The sequence below is a fragment of the Lycium barbarum genome, chromosome 1 (genome assembly GCF_019175385.1).
Source record: "Lycium barbarum isolate Lr01 chromosome 1, ASM1917538v2, whole genome shotgun sequence".
Taxonomy (NCBI): Eukaryota; Viridiplantae; Streptophyta; class Magnoliopsida; order Solanales; family Solanaceae; genus Lycium; species Lycium barbarum.
Window position 1 is genome coordinate 168,159,871 of NC_083337.1, and position 22,132 is coordinate 168,182,002.

The 22,132-nt window shown below is 34.7% G+C and overlaps 3 protein-coding genes across 9 annotated transcripts; 2 read left to right on the forward strand and 1 right to left on the reverse strand.

Moving 5' to 3' along the window:
* Nucleotides 1-299: 299 nt before the first annotated feature.
* On the forward strand, nt 300-6,641 carry LOC132606472 (uncharacterized). Of its 2 annotated transcripts, XM_060319992.1 has the most exons (7): nt 300-770; nt 1,638-1,801; nt 3,094-3,305; nt 3,961-4,215; nt 4,341-4,427; nt 5,506-5,678; nt 6,120-6,641. In XM_060319992.1, the coding sequence occupies exons 1-7, from the start codon at nt 331-333 to the stop codon at nt 6,229-6,231; spliced, it is 1,443 nt and encodes a 480-aa protein (XP_060175975.1). In that variant the 5' UTR covers nt 300-330; the 3' UTR covers nt 6,232-6,641. The 2 variants fall into 2 exon arrangements, with proteins under 2 accessions (XP_060175975.1, XP_060175984.1); XM_060320001.1 differs by lacking the exons at nt 5,506-5,678; nt 6,120-6,641 and adding an exon at nt 5,108-5,398.
* A 136-nt stretch (nt 6,642-6,777) lies between these two features.
* On the reverse strand, nt 6,778-11,615 carry LOC132606480 (protein LURP-one-related 7). 2 transcript variants are annotated; one of them, XM_060320008.1, is made up of 3 exons: nt 11,136-11,611; nt 8,247-8,459; nt 6,778-7,009 (listed from the first exon to the last, which is right to left on the reverse strand). In XM_060320008.1, the coding sequence occupies exons 1-3, from the start codon at nt 11,379-11,381 to the stop codon at nt 6,863-6,865; spliced, it is 606 nt and encodes a 201-aa protein (XP_060175991.1). In that variant the 5' UTR covers nt 11,382-11,611; the 3' UTR covers nt 6,778-6,862. The 2 variants fall into 2 exon arrangements, with proteins under 2 accessions (XP_060175991.1, XP_060175998.1); XM_060320015.1 differs by lacking the exon at nt 6,778-7,009 and adding an exon at nt 7,050-7,245 and having other exon boundaries at nt 11,136-11,615.
* Nucleotides 11,616-14,624: 3,009 nt separating this feature from the next.
* Nucleotides 14,625-18,521, forward strand: LOC132606491 (RNA-directed DNA methylation 4). Of its 5 annotated transcripts, none has more exons than XM_060320052.1 (10): nt 14,625-14,792; nt 14,882-14,962; nt 15,439-15,530; nt 15,740-15,811; nt 15,930-15,971; nt 17,028-17,179; nt 17,288-17,406; nt 17,701-17,776; nt 17,866-17,939; nt 18,039-18,521. In XM_060320052.1, the coding sequence occupies exons 1-10, from the start codon at nt 14,687-14,689 to the stop codon at nt 18,314-18,316; spliced, it is 1,092 nt and encodes a 363-aa protein (XP_060176035.1). In that variant the 5' UTR covers nt 14,625-14,686; the 3' UTR covers nt 18,317-18,521. The 5 variants fall into 5 exon arrangements, with proteins under 5 accessions (XP_060176035.1, XP_060176007.1, XP_060176018.1 ...); XM_060320024.1 differs by having other exon boundaries at nt 14,626-14,792; nt 17,692-17,776; XM_060320035.1 differs by having other exon boundaries at nt 14,626-14,792; nt 15,442-15,530; nt 17,692-17,776.
* The last annotated feature ends 3,611 nt before the right edge of the window (nt 18,522-22,132 follow it).

A 22,132-nucleotide genomic window follows, 5' to 3' on the forward strand; every position in this document is an offset into this window, starting at 1 on the left:
ATTTTTTTTTTTTTGCTTAAATTTAGGGGTGTGAGAAGTTATCAGATGAGTGGTAAAAAAGTGGTAGCTATAGGAAGTAAACATATTATATTTTAGCTACTAAATATAATTATTGTAAAGTTTAGTTATGTTCCATAAATAGGTAATAATATAAGTTATGCCAAATAAATTTTACTGCTTTTAAAGGTGAAACTTTTGTTTTTTGGATTATATCACTTTTCAACTTAGACCACTAAACTAACAGGGAACTGAATTTAAAGAATGGGCTAAAAAAGGACATACAGTGCAATTAATTCGAGTACCATCCTACTTGGGCTCATCAGTTCCTAAATGGACCTCAAGATTGGGCTTACCAACACTTTCCCCCCACAAGACAAAAATACCCTCAAAAAACTTTCAAATTTCCCAATCTCATCAAATGCAACAGCAACCATTACCCAGCTAAAACCTTGGAACTCACAAAACCCTCAAATGCTCCGATCAATACTTCGAACCGCCGCCGCCGCTAGGGCAGTATCAGCATCTTCTAGAACCTTCGCTACAGGCACACAACACCCGAAAAAACCAAATTTCCGACCCGATATAAAACCCGAAAATGCAGGAGCTAAAGTTGCTGATACGCTTAATAAGGAAGTTCGTGCACGTGCTCTTAAAGAAGATGAGAAGGATAGATCACTTGATATTGGTCCACATGGTCGTCCATTATTCACTAACGCAACTAACATTTCTGAATTAACCAAAAAAGATACATCTACTTACATGAAATTCAGGTACATAGTCAAATGTTAGAAAATTCATTTCTAATAAATGAGCTTACCAATTATTATCGCATAGTCTCCTATGATTTGAAGTGTATTCCTATCTTTTGCTGCATTTATTTTGTATCTTTTGGATAGGGGTAAGGTCTGCTTACATTCTATACTCCCCAAATCCCATTTATGGGATTACACTTGTGTATGTTGTTGTTTGTAGTCAATAATGCAATTAAGAAGTTGGATACCTTTGTTCCAATAATTCATTTTATTGGGTACATGAAATTCAGGCACATCTTTCTTTGTTCCTATACTATTAGGTCATCATTGATGAGTGATGGTGTAGATTTTTGAGCGGTGGATACACCTAATGCCTTTAGCTTGAACTGTATATTAACGAAATGCTTTTGATTTATATTTTGAGTGCGTATTTATCCACTGTATTTCGCTCATACTATGTGGGCGTTTGGGCATAAAGAAATGTGAACTTTGAAAAAAAAAAAAAAGTAGTATTTGGAAAATGGAGCTGTGTTTGGACATGAATACAACTTGGAAAAAATGTTGAATTTTTGTGAGTGATTTGTAGTGAAAAATGTAAAAACAGGTATTTGGAGTTTTTTCGAACCGGAAAATTGTAACAATTCTATGTCCAAATATGATTCCGGAATACAATTCCGGAAAAAAGTGAAAATTTTCCATGTCCAAACGGGTCCTATATATTGGAGTGAAAAAAGGTTTTTGAAAATATGTGCTTATACTAATCTGTACAAATTGTAACTAAGCATTAGTGGGTACAGTGGTAAGTGATACATGTGGAATTAAAGTTTTGGATTCACTTTGTTGCTGAGCTAGTTTGTGTATGTACTATTGAAATGGTTGTTTTAGGAGGGAAGAGCTGGAGAGTGCTTTGCCGGAGGGATTACCAATTGGGATGCTGAAGGAATTTGGGGACTCAATGAGAGATGCATTGCTAATACGTCAGAGTTTTCTGGATCTTCGAGATAATTTTAGAAGGGTTGTTGATCCTAATTTGCAATCGAATGCTAAAGGTGTGTTCTTTGTCTTTTTGGTGCTACATATGTTTAAGGTTTTATTCTCTGTATGGATCATGAATTATAATGGAGAAGAATTGTATTTGTCAGGATTACTGATGTGAAATGTGGTTTAGTGGAGTTTGATTTTCTAGTAGAACCCTTAATTTTCCTTGAATACTTAGTAGTAAATAATGGACCAGATGGTTACATATTATTCATGCAGCCGGCGACCCGACTTGTTTGGCATCAAGGCATAATTGATTGACTAATGCGAATTTAGTTTCTTTAAGTTTGTTGATTTATTATCAGTAATAAGTGTTCAATGGAAGGTTACTTGAATCATGACCACCTAAAGTTGGATTTCCAGTTGTAGTTTTTAGTTTCGGGTGCCAATAGTAGCATAGTTGCTTAGTCGTCCTTCCTCTTACGTATTACAATATAGGTGCTTTTCATGCTGCCTTTAGCGGAAAACAGACAACATGGACAAATAAGGGATAACACTTCTACTTAAGTTCCTAGCTAGGCTGATGCCTTTGCCAAGTTTTAAACTCCGACTCCTAAACTCAAAACTGGCCGGAAATGCCCATTTGAGCTCATTTAGTGTAACTGACTAAAGACAGTAAATTGGAGATAAGAACATCAACTCATTAGGATACATTCAGCAATATAAACTCCTCTTCAGAAATCAGAATCAGATGGTTGCAGAATATGGTTTCATAAGATGGGAAGATTCACTTTATAGTCCTTTTAAACGTTTTGCTTTTGTGTGGAATATTATTAATGACTTGATCTAGGAAGAACCATATTTACAACCAAGAAATCCTTGAATGCCGGTGGCGAACGGTTCAAAACTCGATGAAAAATGGATCCATCCAGAATAAAACTATCCTTACTGTTACCAGGTTTTACTGTTTTCCTAATAAACTGTATTAGCTTCACTTTCTTTTCTTATTTTTCTAGCCTTTTCCTAGTCCTCGGACATTTTTTTCTTTCTCTTGAATGAAATCCTTCCTAAAGATGTCAAGACTATGCAGAGGCCTGGTGACACTCAGCTGGTTTTTATATCTCAACTTATAGTTGCGTAAAGAAGGTTACTTACTTTATCTTTTTTGATAAGGAGAGATCTTATCCATCACACCATAACCTTTGGTGGGAAGTTTCCTTAATTTATCTTAAGAAGAACAATTAAATGGTAGCCTGCTATGTGTTTCACTTCATTTGATTTTTTAAGAAGTCTGTTGTTTATGAGATGTTTTACTGTAACTCATGATTAGAAGAAATAATTCAGGCTCTTCCTCAATTTGCAGGTCTTAAAGCTCGAAAGCAAGTTGTTTTAGATGGGCCTGTAAGTAGTGGAAAGAGTATTGCCCTTGCAATGCTTGTTCATTGGGCGCGTGATGAAGGTTGGCTAGTTCTTTATGTTCCTAAAGGCCGAGAATGGACTCATGGAGGCTTTTTCTATAAAAATCCTAAAACAGGATTATGGGATACTCCTGTGCAAGCAGCAAATGTTCTCCAGGTAAGAAACCTGTACTTTTTCTAATACATGAGACATAATTTGACTAGACGAATTTCATGTGGCAATTGATATCGTCTTACATTTTCGATACTGCGGTAACTAAATGAACACAAGTTCTCTTCGCTCATTGTTTCAAATATTAGATTATAGAATTCAGAAACAGTTTTATTTGAGTCCATGAGGAAGTGGAAAAAAATCTGCTTGTATGAGATACTTGGAAATTGTTTAACTTGGCACTGCTGTGTATAGACAGTGGATCTTGATATGCTGCTTTAGAAAAAGAATGTGAAGTTGTTCAATGTCATGTAGTAAATATGGATCATGATTTCTGCATGTTTTTCCTGTGACTTCACTATTGCTCTATCTCCTTCATCAAGTGCTTGACTTTGTGTCTTTCATTTTAATCCTATTCCATAAACATGAAAGTTGAGAAATTTTAAGGCATATACATGTGCAGCTCTAACGTAACTTCTATATTCAAACAAAATAAGATTGATACCAAACTCCTGATATTGTCCATATATTATGTTTTTTTCCCCATATATTATCCTGTGCTTGTTGTTCTGGAAAAATATTAACATCCTTTATTGACTGAATTTGTTTACAAATCTAAGAGTTAAACTTTGGGATAGTTAACTCCTCTCTCTCAATTCAGGATTTTTTGAAGTATAATAAGGATCACCTCCAAAAGCTGCCGTGCAAAATTTTTGAACCTATTCCATTGGGAGAAGGAGCTGGTGTTGGATGGATGAAGGGTGCGGACGTGGTACAAATACCAGAAGATTATACTCTGCTTGACCTGGTTCAGGTCGGGCTTAATTCCACTCACGCTGCTGTTGGGGTGGTAGTTCGTTTGAGGGAAGAATTATCACTTGTGAAGGACATGCCTGTTCTTATTGCAGTTGATCAAGTGAGAAAAGTTCTCTTGTTTCTGTCCTTTGAACTGTTCGTGGGATAGGGCTATTATTATTTCCTTTTTTAATTGATATTGATCACGCATTCCCTTTTCCTGATTTTTCTTTTGGTCATGGACAGTACAACAGTTGGTTCACATTCAGCGAGTATGAGGAGCCAGTAACTGTTCGTTCTTGCCGACCTATTCATGCTAGAGAACTTGCTATTGTAAGTTTTTTAAGTGTTCAAATGTTGCTTCATTAATTATTCACACAGTTCTCCTGCCTTCATTGTCTTGGCGAACGGTTTATTTAATTTTTATACATTGTGTTTAATATAATGTTAGCCTGCTAATTTGGATCTAGGAGGGTTTCCTTGGTTCAAGTTTATCCCGTGTATGCATCCTCTTTTGATTCTAGGTTTTTGAGCATTCTGGTTAAGAACACTATGAATATCAACGCTGAATGTTACGAAGAAATTTTGGTGGAATACTTGAGGATTCATCATGCATTGGCATGTTTTTATGCTGGTTGTCAATTTGAAACTAGGACAGCCTCCATAAACCTTACTTAGATGCATGAGGTGGAAAAAGCTACCGACGTACTGTAACCAATGAAAATGTAGTACTTACAAGAAATGACAACAAAAATTTTCTATGACATACTGCCTGTAGTGCCATCCTTATAGCTGAAACATATGGAAGATAGGGGCTTTTAATGTGATTATGTGTTCCTTTTCTGAATTATTAGGATATGCTTCTAGTGTTTATAATGTTTTGAACGGAGATGGATGGCTGAGCAAAGGCAAAAATTTAATGTGAAAAGTCTCCTTTTTGCCTCATGTAATTGACTCGGAAGGTGTGAAGCAAAGAGCTCTCTAGAGTCATGAGATGTCTGTTTCACTGACAGGAGCTCGGGATTTGTACATTTTGATCAAAGAGGCTACACCACAATGCGTAAATGGCTGAGGGTGATTATTTGGAGCTCGGAGCTTTTGTTAGCCTGATATATACCTTCAATTTTTTGGTGGGGCACTGGCAAATTAGCTGTCTTTCTTCTGTGCTACCATAAATGCGAGTAATATGTAATATTATGGAACGTCTCCTTCCAATTATTTGATACACTTCTAATAATACCTTTTCACTCAAATACAAGAAATTAATCAGTGATAAGCAGCTAAGGATGTCATCTGATTTTTGTTTGGCATGGCTGTGAAAAATCTTGATGAATAGTTACATTTTGTTAACACTTCTTACTGTAGCCTTCTGGTTAAAGTGTGGTTTCTGACGTAGTTCCATCATATTCAGGTGAATGCATTTAGGTCCATGATTCATGACAATATGATGGTGGGTGCTTTCTCACATTCAACTGCTGTAGGGAAGCTGCGTAAAGACTTACCAGATGTTCCTGCTGATGCTCGCGTCAATTTCCCACGATATAGTGTGGATGAAGCAGCAGCCGTTTGTCATTACTACCTGAGGTATGCTCATACCTTGTAAAACCTAAGAAAGAGTGTATACCGAGGATTCTGTTCTCACCATTCACTCCCCACATAAATACTGAAGAAAATAGACTTATGATAGAAGAGGGAAAAGAAAAAGGAGAACATTTGAACCGTTAGAAACAGAAAAGAAGTGAACAATTGAATTATAAAATAAGGGAGGAAAAGGAATGAACAATGGAATCATCAGGAATGAACATAAGCAAATATGCAGGGAAGAAGAAGAACGGCGGAATGACCTGTTCAATAAAATTTTGAACCATTTCTTTTTTGAAAAATCAACAACTGGAGTGCTAAGAGGAGGAACGTAGAGTTATTTTCTATTAGAATAGAATTTAGTTGTTGAAGGTTCTGCTTCATAAAGCTGGAACGCCATTATTTAGTACTAACTGTCCTTGTGAAATTTTCTCTCTGTGGCAGACAACGACTCATTCAACGTGAAGCATTTACAGAAGAAAGCTGGAAGAAAATCTATTATCTGGCAAATGGAAATGGCGCAGAAATGAGATGGCTGGTTCCTTTCATGCGATGAGCCACGAAGAATCGAAATTTGAGAGATTAACATTGAGATTTTAACAGGGAAGTTGTTGAATCTGCTGATGCTCTGTGAATCTGGTCATTCTTGGCAAATAATCTGGCTGCTCTCTTGACCAACTCTTTGGAGAAACAGTGAGGTTAGGTTTACCTCCAGAAATTTTGCTTTGTACTCTAGGATAGTTCAGGCATATATTGCCTGTGTTTGTATGCTTTGATATCCAGAACATTGTCAAAGATTTATATATACATCATCACACTGGGCATAGTTCATTCTGTTTTGTTTTACTTGTTTTCCTGATCTGGTGTATGTATTCAATAATGTTGTAACTGCACAACATATTAAACCTTCTGATTTTTAAGGATTTATCCTTAACGAGGTGGATGCTTTTAGATTTACCCCGCAAAGACGACACTTCTTCACTCATGCTACCGTAATAATGTCTAATTATCCGATATGTTGTTTGCTCATCGTTTGAAATTTTATGTAGGAAAAGATAAAATCATAACATTGTCCCATGAAGCTTTAATTAAATTTGTAACATCGAAATAAAAAGGGAATGACAACACGTTAAATTCAATTATCTTTGTTATACAGCCGTCCACCTTGCTGAGATGTTGATCCCATTTTATACCCAAAATTTCCGTTTATCAAAAAAGATTACAACCAGAGCCACAACCAAACTAAGCTCAGCAAAACCGGGAAATATGGTTACACGAAATCTGTTCCTCGGAATGAAATACTTCCGAAATCCAAGTGTGTACATAAGACTAGTCTGCATTTAAGTACAATAAAGCAGGTTAAAACTCAACATATGACAAACATGAAACAAGAACACACGAAAATTACATGAGTACAAAAACTCGAACTAAAAGGCAATAAGGATCTGAGTATATCTAAAGAGTTCATGTCATACACCTACAGCACAACAAATGCAAACATAATTCCCTACAAGTATGGCTCTTCCAGGGAACAACTATATGCAGGGACGGAGCTAGAGAGAAAGCTGCCCTGTATTTATATTAAGAAAATCACGTAATATGTACAAAAACTTTATACAGAACCTAGTAAACTATCTTTTTTAGAATTCAAAACTCATAAACTCAAAATTATGGCTCCGGCTCTGACTATATGACAAAATGTCACAACGGCCAATGACTAGATATTATACCAAACCCAAAATGCCTGCTGGGTAAATTAAAAACAGAGAAGTAAGCTTTTACACAGAGTAAAACCCTCTTTGAAGAATTTAAGTGTTTTATCATGCTATTTATTTCTAAAGGCTCAAACTTGGTTGTTTCTATGACAATCCAGGATATGAAGTATGATGCACAATGTAAATCTATTTAAGCTTTTACCTGATAAATTCGGGAGAAAATAAATGTTTATGTAGGACAAACGGACGGCATCCAAGTGTGGGAGCACCTTTCAATAGGAGGGGAAGTTTTTCAGCGGAAGTCCTTTTTTTTTCTTTTTCTACTACAAACATATTCTTCCTAACTAGAAAAAACACATTAAAAAGGGCAGCCCGGTGCACTAAGCTCCCGCTATGCGCGGGGTCCGGGGAAGGGCCGGACCACAAGGATCTATTGTACGCAGCCTTACCTTGCATTTCTGCAAGAGGCTATTTCCACGGCTCGAACCCGTGACCTCCTGGTCACATGGCAACAACTTTACCAGTTACGCCAAGGCTCCCCGTCAACTAGAAAAAACACATTGAAATAGCTATATCCCGTGTGAAAGATTCCTAATGGAGCTCATGTTGGTTGCAGCAAAAGAGGTGTAAACCAATTCTTCTCCAGCCCATAAGGGCCTAGAATCATAGTGATTTTCCTCCCCTAAAACTTGAGTTTCACTTACTTTTTTTTTTTTTTTTGGGTTATGATATGTTGTCCGGGGCAACTTGTGCTCACCTTGACTTTTCCTCTGGGTCCCTACTACCTTCCACTAGTAGAAGTACCGGGTAACTCTACCTCGATAATTTAACTTGCTTAAACTATAAAATATAATACCTCAGCAACTATGGAATTGCCTTTGTAGATGGTGCAGGATCTTTTGAGGGCGGAACCTGTCATCTTGAGATCAGCCTCTGCACCTTCACCATTTTTATCACCAAGAAATATGTCAAACTCTAGTTTAGTAAATGTATTTAGCGTCCTATTCACACTAAACAACAACTCCTTCTCTTCAGTATCGCCTACCATAAAACCTTGCCATGATCCTTTCTACAACAAGAGAAAAGAAATAGCATCACACTACATGTTAGATTCAAAGTACTTAGAGAAAAGAGATTAGGAAGATAGACAAGATCATCTAAGAGGTGATGTCTATGCATTAAGATTATTTTATAGAATCTAGCTACGAAGTGTCTACAGAATCCTGGACACCTCTGAATTTTTAGTCAAGTCCAACTCAAAAAATTGCAAGTGCCAACAATAAACATCAACCCTAAAAGATTGCAATTCTAGTATCTTCTTTGAGGAAAGACCCCTCAGTACTGCACTTGACCACCTTAGAATGGACAATAACTGTGGTTCAGTGATAAGGACGCAACAGCTGAAGTGTGGTTTAGGCACTTATCATAAGTTCAAACTATGTCACTGATTGAAGCCTGGTATTTAAGTGAGAGCAGAGTAGAGGGGCGAGCTCATACACCCCCTAGTTCCGTACTTGTAGCTAATACCTCATCCAGATGTTCAGCAATCTTTTCTTTAGTAAGAAAACAAACAATGATGGGAAAACCTATCGCGCTGTGGCATATTCCCTGGTAAATCCACTTTTTGATTACTTGATTAACTCACTTTTTAGTAAGAAAACAAACACTGAATTGGAAAACCTATTGCACTGCGGCATAGTCCCCGGTAAATCTACTTTCTGATCACTTGATAGCTTCTAATAGGGCCAATAACAAGCACCATTAACATTATAACTCTACTATTTCCATTTGCACATAGAAAGGAACTTCGTTTTTGTATCTGTTCTTCCTAATGTAAATAGCTAAACATTGTCTCAACAAATTATATTCAGCAATAGAGAAAGCCAATGGCAACTATGCAAATGAGGGTATTAGCAGATGCATAATGAAGCAGTTTCTGATTATGGGAATGAGCTGACTATAAACTTTAGGTTTTTCAAGTTTTGCACGTAGGAATGAAGAACCTTTTAGTAATTAAGGGTGTGTTTGGTATGGAGGAAAATATTTTCCAATTTTTTCATATTTGGTTGGTCAAAATGTTTTGGAAAACATTTTCATTAGGAAAATAAGTTCCTTAAAAATGTGGAAAATGACTTCCCTAATGGAAGTAAGGAAAACAAGTTCCATAAGTGACATTTTAAGTTTATTGTCTCCTCCCGCCACCCCCACTTCCCACTCCCATAGTATTTTAGTCTTGGGGTAATATTTTTTGTTTACTTACCGAATATTAGAAAATAAGTAAGAAATTCACTTATTTTTTAAAAATGGAAAAGGGCCAAATATACCCCTGTACAATTGGAAAAGGGCTAAATATACCCTTCGTTATACTTTGGGTCTAAATATGCCTCTGTCGTTATACTATTGGTTTAAATATACCCCTCCTCCGTAAAAGTTGTTCATCTTGCACATCCTATCCTACTTGACACTGACATTTGATGAGGTGGACGCCACGAGGCATTGCCACCTCAAACCCATTTTACTCCTCCCCTCTTTCCACCAATAAAATTTCCACCCCTCCACGGCCATTGCCACCATTACCGCCATATAGTTAGAGCTCTGGAAAAATTTATCCTCCCAATCTCTTTCTATATTTCTATCTTATACTTCTGATATGTCGTAGTCCTGTTTGATTTTAGGTTCATTGTACCAATCAACTTTGCATCTTTTGTTGATTATGTTACCCGCTTTGTGAGAACTCAATTAACCTTGGATCTTCAATACAATATACATTAATTCCATTCTAATATGGTTTTTGCCCATTCTTACATGTTCTAACTAATAAAAATACTTCTTTAGATTCAGCACTCAAAAGATTCAAACTTGACAATCGGTTGAGGTGGGGCTGCTTTCTATAAATTAGGTCGTATGGTGCTGAGAGACAGAACCATATGTTATGCCTCCAGCATAGAGGAAACTGAGTAGAATGGAGGGAAAATTTCTACCTCCACATTATCTTTCAATCCCGCCTCCAATCCCAACAAGACATATATGAAGTATAAGATAACTGAAGTATAAGATAGAAATATAGAAAGAGAATTGGAAGGACAAATTTTTCTAGAGCTCTAACTATATGGCGGTAATGGTGGCAATGGTGGTGGAGGGGTGAAAATTTTAGTGGTGGAAGAGGGAAGGAGTAAAATGGGTTAGAGGTAATGAGGTGGCAATACCACGTGGCATCCACCTCATCAAATGTCAGTGTCACGTAGGATAGGATGTCCAAGGTGGACAACTTTAACAGAGAAGGGGTATATTTGAATCAATAGTATAACGACAGGGGCATATTTAGATCCAAAGTATAACGAGGGGTATATTTAGCCCTTTTCCAATAGTACAAGGGCATATTTGGCCCTTTTCCGTTTTAAAAATACATTTTATAGGAAAACATTTTCCGAGGAGAGCATTTTCCTTCATACCAAACACACCCTAATTCTTCCTAAATCAACAATAATAACAACAACAACAACCCAGTAAAATCCCACCAGGTGGGGTTTAGGGAGGTTAGAGTGTACGCATACCTTACTCCTACCTTGTACGGGTACGGAGGCTGTTTCCGATAGACCCCGGCTCAAGGAGAGATGTAAAAGCATCAGTAATAATAAACAGTAATGATCCTAAATTAAGGAGCTAAAACATAATTAAGTCTTCCTCAATTAAGCAGCTAAAACATAGTGTCAACAAATTAGGGACAGCAAAAGAGAAAACTTACAACTAATCGAACTAAGCGAATGAGGATATTATCCGATGCATCAAGAATTAGTTTCTGACTTTGGGTATTACGAGCTAATGAATCACGTGGTTGACCACGGTCAACTCTGAACAACAAATTTCCAACAGAATCAGTAAATTGGATATTTCCAACATCCCAAAATGACTTATATTTCTTCGATATAAAAAGATCAAATGGGAATTGCCCATCCGGCGGCCATTCTTCTGGCGTGGTAGTTGATCCCATCAACCACCTAAAATAAACTTAAATTGAAGACGAACTCAGTGAATTAATCTTGTATGTGCTGAAAGAATCAATTTTGTGTTACAATTGTAATAAAGAGATGGAAATTTTGGAGATGGTGGTGGCAATGACTGGTTTTTGCTTGGACAAGAATCAAACTGAAATTTGGAGGACTTTTTATTTTATAAATTTCTTCTGGCGTTAGAGGGACTAGAGGGAATATTTTATAAGCGAATATGGGAGATGATTAGTAAATCCGAAGTAGTATTTTATGGGGAAATTTTAATAATGTACAATTTAGCATATAAAATTATATTTGAGTAGCTATATTTTTAAATTACATCATGTATAGCCACTTTTTCATAATATAAAACATTATACAAAGATATACAGCTTTATGCATTTGGAGTAGATAAATGTATCAACTTTGTATAAAAGTGTATAATAATGTACAAGAGGTGTTTATATCGAAGAAAATTTAATTATATACAACAATATATAATATTTTTTATATTTTTCAATTGTAGTGAGGGTACAAATATACAATAGCCTTTTGAAGTGAGGGATATAAATTGGGCCATTTCGTGTAATTTTACAAACATGAGCTATTTCGAATAATTAATTTTTCTAAATAGTCATAGAGGGTTATTTTCCCATATTTTAATTTGGTAAAGATTAAAGAAATCAAGATAACCAAATGTGAACAATTTGATAAACATATTATTCGGCAAAAATATATTATTGTGCCAAAGCATAGCTCATAGCTGCTTGAAATCTCGTAAACTAAAGGGAAAGTAGTTATGGACTTATGGTAGTTCCCTTCATACAACAATATGCGACATGCTTATAATGTTTTTTTTTTTTTTTTAAACAATTGTATTTACTAATTTACCATATTCCATTGAAATTGTAGATTTTTTTGGGTCAATTAACTTTGTAGTCTTTTCCATATATAATTTTATATCTTTTTTACAAGAATCGTTTTGTTAATAAGAAATTTGGAATAATACACATATTTTTGTAAAATTACTTTCTTCTGTTCAAATTGTAAAGATATATTCATCCATATCCTTTTTACCAAAATGTATATTTTTTCTCCATACTTAATCCCCATCCCTTCGCCTATTTGGATGGTGCTAACTCGATCTAATTAGGTTTCACGAATATAACTATAAGCACTTTTTCCCCCTAAAATTTCAATAGATTTATTTGCATACACCACCACCACCAACATACTTAATGTAATCCTATAATGTTGGGTCTAAGGAGGGTAGAATATACGCACATCTTGCTCCTATCTTTAAGGGGTAGAGAAATTATTTTCGATAGACCCTCGGTTCAAAAGAAGTGTAATCAAAATAAGATAAAAGGAAAATAATGACAAAAAAAAAATCAAGATAAACAACCAGAGAGTAATAAAGAAGAATGTAGTACAATGTGAATACTAAATATTATTACTAAAGAAGTTACTGAACACTCGGCTACCTACTAACCTTTTAGCCGAATTCACGACCTCCGAACCTTCCTAGGGTTATGTCATCAGTTAGTTGGAGGTGTGCCATGTCTTGCCGCATCACCTCCCCTGATTTTTTTTGGCCTACATGTACCTCTCCTAACACCCAAAGCCAACCGCTCACGCCTCCTCACTGGTGCATCCATACACCTCCTCTTCACATGTCCAAATCACCTCAGCCTCACATTCCTTATCTTATTTTCCACGGAAGTCACTCATGGTGCATAACTTACCCTTCAACCTTGGTGACACCTTCCTGTCAAACAGAACCCTGGACGGGAGCTCCATTTCACCCAAATTTACATACGATTTAGATATTTATTTTGAAAAAATCTATTTAGTTTGATAAGAAAATTTCCAGAATGTCCATTTCTCGTATTACTCTTTATAAGAGATTTTCATTTTTTACCCACACAAAATTGTTTCATCTAATTCAAGTATAAAAAGTTACATTTACCCATTTCCTCATCACAAATCTTATCTCTAACAGGAGTAACAAATATCTTTTGATGACTTGTTAAGGCCTAAAAATTTGTTACTCGCGATCACCATATTGTACTCGACAGAACTCCCGAAACATCGCCGATCGACTTTCTTCCGGCAATGTCTGCAACTACCGTGAGTTCTTCTGTTCTGTCGAAGGATGCAAGCCCGTCATCAATAGGGCTAAAAGAAAAAAGTTCCGATCTCGCCGTGACACATTCAGTGAGTTCTAGGGCTATTTACCGTCAACCCTTTACTATTTGATTTCAGTCTATTTGGTATCTTAAATTTACAATTACTCATCGACAGGGCCACTCAAAAGACCATTGCTTGACTTTGCTAAGCTTTCAATTGATGATTCGTCTTCATGCAGAGGTATGTTATAAAATGTAAAATCAAATAATAATAAACATAAAAATACGAGAACGTCCACCAGTATTTTCTCAACTTGAAAAACAAAAGAATTCAATAAATAAATATTACATAATATTCTTTTACCTATTTATAAAGTGTTGTTGTCAGTTGAATCTTTTTGGACAAGCATGATTCCACCTTTTTTTTTTTTCTTTCGACTTTGCTATGAAGAACGTGGAAATTCACAGTAGTTTAGGATGCAAGGATGTAATATATACCTTTAAGTTTTGATTATAAATTTAAAATTATACTCAAGTTAGAGTTGGTTTAGAGTAAATTAAAAAAATACTTTTCCTAATAATATTATAATTTAGACTAAAAATCTGTTAAATGTTTTTTTTTGACCTTTTTTCAATAATTAAGAGTATAATATTAGACCAATATTCAACTAGAGGGCGAAATTATTCAATTTTGAATGAGTAGTAAATTTGACCCTTTATTTCTCACTCCGCCCATTTCCTCGCTAAAATATGCCACCAAATTATGAGATAGTTGCAATTTTGGTCCCTCAATTTTTTAATTTATTCCTTGTGAATATTTGGTTAAGCGTATTTAATCTTCAATTAATTCTAATATGTGTTTTTGATCATTTATATAGGAATATTACTCTAAAATATGGATTGTATAGTAGTAAAAAATTAACATAATACATCAAAATGGTTTAGCACTTAAAAATTCATTAACAATGTGAAGTGGACATACAAATTAATTGAAGGTTAAATGTGCTTAACCACTAATCACAAGGACCAAAACTAGAACTTATCAATATAGGAGGGACTAAAATTGCTAAATTTATACTCGGAATCGCGGAAAATAAAATTGAAAAAAACGCACTCACAATCACAATATATAACTCGAAAGTGTGATATATTCGCAACTGACTTTCTTTCCGGCAACAATGGCTGCAGTCGCCGGCGAGGGTTCTTCAGTTCCGTTGAAGGAAGACAAACCGGTCATTGTTAGGGTTAAGAGAAAAGCATTCCAGTCTCGCCTTGACGCTTTCTGTGAGTTACTAGGGTTTTGAACTTTGCTATTTTCACTTTATTTCCAACCTTAGAGATTTTCAAATTTTCTAACTGTTGTCCTCTGACAGGGCTAGAAATCAATGAGAGGCCACTCAAACGACCATTGCTTGACTTTGCTAAGCTTTCAATTGATGAGTCTTCGAGTAAAGGTTTGTTAAATATACAATAGTTAACACTTTTAATTTTTAGTATGAAAATTCGGACATTGTTTTTCTAAACTGAAAGATACTTCTATAGTTAAAAGCAGAATTAATGGTCAAAAACACACTGAACTATCACTTGTTCCCTTTTCCTACATAGATAGTGATAGTTCAAGTAGGAAAAGCGATCATGTGATAGTTGGGGTGTGAAACTCACAAAAAAGCTGACACTTCAGGTGTGTTATTGACCATTATCTTTTAAAAGCATTCAAAAAATGTTTGATAAAATTTTTAGTTAAAGACAAAGCTGGGTTGAGGGAGGATTATCTCGAACATATCTGCTGAAATAAGTAATTGGTTACTTTGTGGATTCCTGATGTTTATTGTAGTTGAAGAGGCAACAAATGCTGTTGTATGATGGTAACACACCAGGTCTTTTTATTTTTTTGGTTTTTTCACTTTTATGTACTAATAATTATTTTCAGTAGATGAATTGAAGAGCAGAAAGGTACTTGTGCGACATGTGGAGACAGTAACTAGCTCAGAGGTCACTGTTGATATCCTGAAGTCTTTTGTGGTAAGTGTGATATATTCTACATTTTTAACTTTCTCATGTACACAACATATTTTTCGAGTAATATGCTTGAAGTGTGAGATTTTGTAACACTTGCATTATCAAGCCATAACTTTTAGAAGGGTCTCTTGGTTGCACGTGCTATTATTTAACTAGCTTGTTTCTCACTCTGATAGTTAGCTACTATTAGTTTTCTAATAGCTGTGTTTTAGCAGTCGGATCCAGCAGATTTGTCAGAAGTCAAAGAGAAATCTGAGATAAGGCGAAGTTTTAGGACAGAAAAGGTAAGCTCTTTCTTGATTACTTACAGACATGTGCATAAATGTATAAGAAATCTGCATCACTCAGAGCTTCAGTCTAATTATAAATGACGAGTGTATGTGCTTAATGTGGTATGTGCAGAAACAAGCTGAACTACTTGCCAAGGCTAAGCAAAAGCAAGAGGTATTACCAGAGTTCTATACCATCAGATCTTCTTATCTATAATAATTCAATATTTGTTTCACTGTTATTACACAGAAGATGGTTATATTATGTGGAGTTGTTTATTGTAGCTACATTCGTGGATGGAATCTTTCCTTTTTTACTAGCTAATAACATTTTGGCCACGCAGTGTGTAACTTGCTATTCTATGTTTTATTTGTGGATTTTTTTTTCTCCAATTCATCTTTCGTATTTATTTCTAGTGAGGGAGGTCATTATGCTGATAGAAGAACAATTGTAGGAATAAAACAGAATTGCTTGAAGTGATTTGTCGTTCTAATAGGAGTAATAATAATAGTAATGTTAACTGACAAAAAGAAAAAGAGAGAAATAATACCAACTGACATTCTTAATGCCTTTCGATGACATATTCAGAAAAAAATTGGAATACCTAAAGAAGGGAAGATGATTATACTTGAACAGATCTGATTATATTGATATGAGGAAACAAAACTATCTATAAGAACAGTTTACATGACTATCTATCTGAACAAACAAGCAAGTGGAACTATATATATTCCTTTCAATCTGATATATTTCAGCTAAGGAATAGTATACAGAGTATTGTGTGTGTGGAACAGTGGATGAAGAATAAACATTTCTTTAGTATATTACAGTGCGGTCATAAGCTTCAATGCCCACTCTCAAACAAAGTTCTAACCTTTTTAACTCTGCATCTGTAGGTGCTTGTTGCTAAATCTAGCTTATGAAGGTGTATTGGTAGTTAAGGAAGTCCGCGTCTGAGTTGCTATTAGTTGCTGCATTCTAGAACTTTGTGTTTGTGATTGAATTCAATGGCACATATTGGGTTCTGAAGTTTGTGCAGAAAGTGTCACCCTTGCTCTTTTCTTTATTATGATAATATCAAAATTGATTCATGCTATTAACCTTGGGTTTCAAGTGGTTTTAAATACCTTAGTAGTAATTCCTTGTTTGTTAGAGTTACTTATCTTTTCTCCTAATTAAATGCTTCAAGGCCTTTTACGATTTAACTTATCATGCTCTTCCCTCTTTTAGGATTTGTCAAAAAGTGCCCGATTTGAGCAAATATGGAAAAGCAGAAAACAAAAGAGAGAACTAAGGCACGACGAAGAGCTGAGTGAGATGTGTCAACTATATGATGTTATTCGTGTTGATACTGAAGAAAAAAGCCATGAAGTGCAAGAGGAGTAAGTGTTATTGTCATTACATGCTAGCTTTTTAAAGTTACTGTTATGCAGTGTTATCCTTTTCCTTCACGAGTGAAAAAAAAAGCTGGTTTTATGACGTCTATTCAGGACTACTGAGCTCGAAGATCACAAGATGATGTCCCAATATTTGCCTCTTTTACGAGAAGTCATGCCAAGTGCTGCTGAAGAAATTGAGTCAGAAATTCATAATTACATGTCAAACCAAGGTCCTATATTGCTTGTCTTTTTTCCAGGGATTTTTTTTCTTTCAAATTCAACATCATGATTTGCTTTCCCCGGGAACAGAATCCCTATAGCTTCATCAGTTTGAGAAATTTCTTCATCTTATTTCATATTCTGAAACAAAATGAAATGGTAGAAATCCTCATTCCCGAGTCTGTGGAAGGGTCACTATTGTGGGTTTGGGCAAATGGGCAATGGAACATACTGTCTATGTTCCATGTTTACTGTTTACTGTGAGTTTATTGAAAGTGTTGCTAATTGCCGTGCAGCATTTTCAGATGGTTATGTTTATGATTATTATGCTGTTAAGAACAATACCAACACTGACGAGGATATTGCTAGCCCTTTCCCATTGTAAGGATTCATACAACAAAATAGTTTTTCTTCAGATGGTACTTTTTCCTTTTAAATTCTTACTAAAATAGTTGATGTGGTTGTTTTAGGGTACAGGTTGATGAGGATGATGACTACTATGATGGTCCTGATCATTCAGACTACGAATCGGATGATTCCAATGGTCATATATCCCTTGCCTTCCATCCCCTTTTGGTATCATTTGTTATTTAAGGTGCTTTTTTTCAGACATGGTTTAGTAATCAGCATTTTTGGTCTTCAGCTGAACATAATCCCTGGAATGATTATCCTGATGAAGAGGAATCTGAAGATGAGGATGAAGATGGAACCCAGTCATCAAGTGACGAGTCAGAAGTTTTAAGCAGCACTTCTCAGGAACAATATGGATCTGAAACTGTTGGTGTAATTTCTTTTCAAAATGAGGATGTGTGCCGCGAGGACTGGTCAGATTATGCAGATCCAATCCTGGACGGTGGTATAGATGGTGAGTCCGATGGTGAAGCTTTCGGTGATGATTATGATGATGAAGACATGTGGTGACCATCACTACATGCCCTGTTTAATTTCTCATCAAGTACACCTATTTCGTGCATAACTGTGTATGTCTCTTCAGATTATAGTTACCTTCCGTTGTGAATGCCATCTAGTTATATTTTTTGAACTGGCTATTTCTGCTATCTAGGTTGCCAGCTGATCAAATTTAGTGTGATTGGGCAAAAATATTCCCCTAACTTGCTAAAACAAATCTCGCCAGTATTGTAAATGTCATTTTGGTTTCCAATCCCAAGTACACCATAACTTAGTTGTCTAGTTTCAAATTAAGTTTGGCAAACTGGTATCGGAGTGCGAGTTACAGTCTACACTTATAAAATTTGATGGATAGCAGGCTGGATATAATACATGAGGTATAACAGTTTCAGGTTCTCTCAAATATAGTTTTGGTCCTTGTGCTTTCCAATTGAGCACATTTAGCCTTCAGGGTTCTAATACATGAGGTATAACAGTTTTCTATATGGCTGGTACATGAATAACTCAACTTTTTTACCTTGCTTATGCATAAACAAAACACTTGGTGTTTTGATTGGGAATAAAAAAAAATGGAAAAGGGCCAAATATGCCCCTATACTATTGGAAAAGGGTCAAATATACTCTTCGTTATACTTTGGGTCTAAATATACTCCTATCGTTATACTATTGACTCAAATATATCCTTCTCCCGTTAAAATTGTCCATCTTGGACATTTTATCTTATGTGGCAGTGACATTTGATGAGGTGGATGCCATGTGACATTGCCACCTCGTCACCCCTAACCTATTTTACTTCTCCCCTTTTCCACCACTAAAATTTCCACCCCTTCACCGTCATTGCCAGCATTCCTACCATATACTTATAGCTCTAGAAAATAAATTTGATTTTCTGCTCTAAGTATATCATGACTATAATTTTAATTGGCATCAGAAGAAAAATAGTGGATCCTTCTTTACGAGAACTCGTTGCTCTTTGCTAAAAAGTCTACCCATAGTTTGTTTAATCTACTGGTTAATCTTTTGTTTTTATGCTGAAGAAGATAACGCAGGGATAGTAGATAAAACCCAACAATTAAACTCATTTACAGAGTGTTTTTTTTTTTTTTGCCTGAAGTTTCTATCAATGTCAGGGTTTTTCTTGCGTCTCAAAAAATTAATTTGTGATTTTTCAATTTATTTAATCTTTTATTATTAGATTGTGAAAATTTAATGATTGAATTATATGGACAAAAGTATCAATTAGCAACAGAAGAAACCTTGGTGTGAAGTTGAATCTGGTAGAAAGAATAAAACTAGAACGGAGAGGAAGAAGACAAAGTGAGAGAGAATTGGGTAGCAAACGAAATCCTTCAAAAATGAATTTGATTTTTTAGAGCTGTAAGTATATGACGGTAATGGTGGCAATGGCGGTGAAAGGGGTGGAAATTTTAATGGTGGAAAAGGGGTGGAGTAAAAAATGAATTAGGGGTGATGAGGTGGTAATGCCACGTGACATTCATCTCATCAAATGTCATTGTCACGTGGAATAGGATGTTTAAGGTAAACAACTTTAATGAAGGAAGAGTATATTTGAGTCAATAGTATAACGACAGGAGTATATTTGGACCCAAAATATAATGAAGGGTATATTTAGCCCTTTTCTAATAATACAGGAGTATATTTGACCCTTTTCTGAAAAAAAAAATCAAGGTAATAGACACCTAGTTTGGCCGTCAAAAGCAATAACTAAATTACATGTCAAAACTAAAGTTGCAACTTGCAAACATCACATCAGTAACTGGGAGCAGCAGATTTGTCTCGGTAGAAAGAGATTAATTAATCAATAGTATAGAATTATAGACTCTGGCTATGCTTTTACTATTTAAAAGAAAAAGAACAAGGACAGTTTGAAAATATATGTGGCCCGTCATTTTCAAAACAGAAAAGGGTACAAAATGCTTTTAAACTGTGCGAAATAAATAAAAACATTCTCCGTTCGTAATTTGATCCAAGAATATTCTTTAATTAGATGAAATTGAATAAAAATACCCCTATTATTACTAAATTCGGTCAAAAAAGCCCTTTTCCTAATAAACATATTGTTTCTTTTCTTTTTAAACACATTATTTAAAAAAAAAAATAGTTTTAAAGAAACATTTTCATTTAAAATATCTTTACCTAATAAAAAAGTGGGAGATAATTTTGTTTGTTCTTAATCTCATTTTATCAATTAAAAGAAAATCACCCCATGTACTTTTTTAACTGATAATATACACTATATATATAAGATCATAATAACCACATAATTAATCTTCATTTAGATAACGATAACATTAGTTTTCCTAATAAAATAGATTTTTTTTTTTTTTTAATCTTTTCCGAATTGAAGTAGGATAAGGATTTGCTGATATAATCCTTGGATTTAAAGTTAAAATGAAAAAGGTCAACAATAACTCCATCGACGATATCTTAATGATATTTTGTGATTTGAAGCAATGTAATAACTTTTCTTGTTTTATGGCATTATGATTGTTGTATTTAACTTTAAAACCAAGGATTATGTCAGCAAATGCTTATCCTACTTCAATTCGGAAAAGATTAAGAAATAAAAATATTTTCTATTTTATTAGGAAAAAGAATTTTATCGTTAATAAATTATAATTTGTGATGGGGTCACTATGATCTTATATGTATTAGTTATATTATTAGTTAAAAAGTACATAAGGTAATTCTATTTTAATTGATAAAACGAGATTAGAGTAAAAGAAATTACTTCCCACTTTTTTATTAGTTAAAGGGATTTTTAAAAGAAAAGAAACAAGAAAAGGTTTTTTTAAAAATAATATTTTTTTATAAAAATAATGTGTTTATGTTTATTAGGAAAAAGACATTTTTGACCCAATTAAGTAACAATAGGGGCATTTTTGTTCAATTTCGTATAGTTTAAGGGCATTCTTGGACCAAACTATGAACGGAGGACATTTTTGTTCATTTCACATAGTTTAAGGGTAATTTTGACCCTTTTCCGTTTTAAAATCCAACTATAATAGGGTAAAAACTTATTCATACCGGGCGATTACATCAAATAATATCAACCTTACTATAGTTAAGTAATTTCTCAAAATAAAAATATATGTTAAAAAAATGTATATGTTAACTAGTCATGATTAATTTTTCACCATTGGTAGGTTAAAAGTTTAACGCAGAGGATGATAAACATTATATTTTTCCAATCTTGAATCAATGATAAGTAGTGAAAAAAAAAAATTTGGAGTCCCAAAAGTCCAGGATCAGATTACACTCTGCAGTTACTTTGAACATGGGGAAAGGTTTAATTAATTGCTTGAGAAATCCAGAATTATCCATTCACATATAACAGTGATTAGTGAATACTGATTTTTGTAGTTGACTTGTTGAATTTACCAGAATTATCTATTATAGGCTAGGCCTACCAATCGAAGGACCATTAACTTCCATACCCCATGGGAGGAATTATATTCTGATGACTCCACCATATAATTACGTACATAATAACTATGATACAACCAATATCATCAATATTACTGACAAAGCCAACAAGTAATATGATCAGCTACCAGAAAATCATATATCAGTACGGCCCTTTTATTATGATAACTATTTGCCAAGATATAGGCTCTTAGTATATATGTGGTGGATTCATACTACTGCAAGAAAAAAGACATGCATCCAATGTCTTATGTCCTAGTTTGGTGGTCAATGAAATGGATTAAGAACACATGAGATCTTTGGTTCATATTTTAGCAGAGACAAAAAATATTAGGTGATTTTTTTCTCATCTGTTCAAGACATGGTAGACAGAGTTACTTG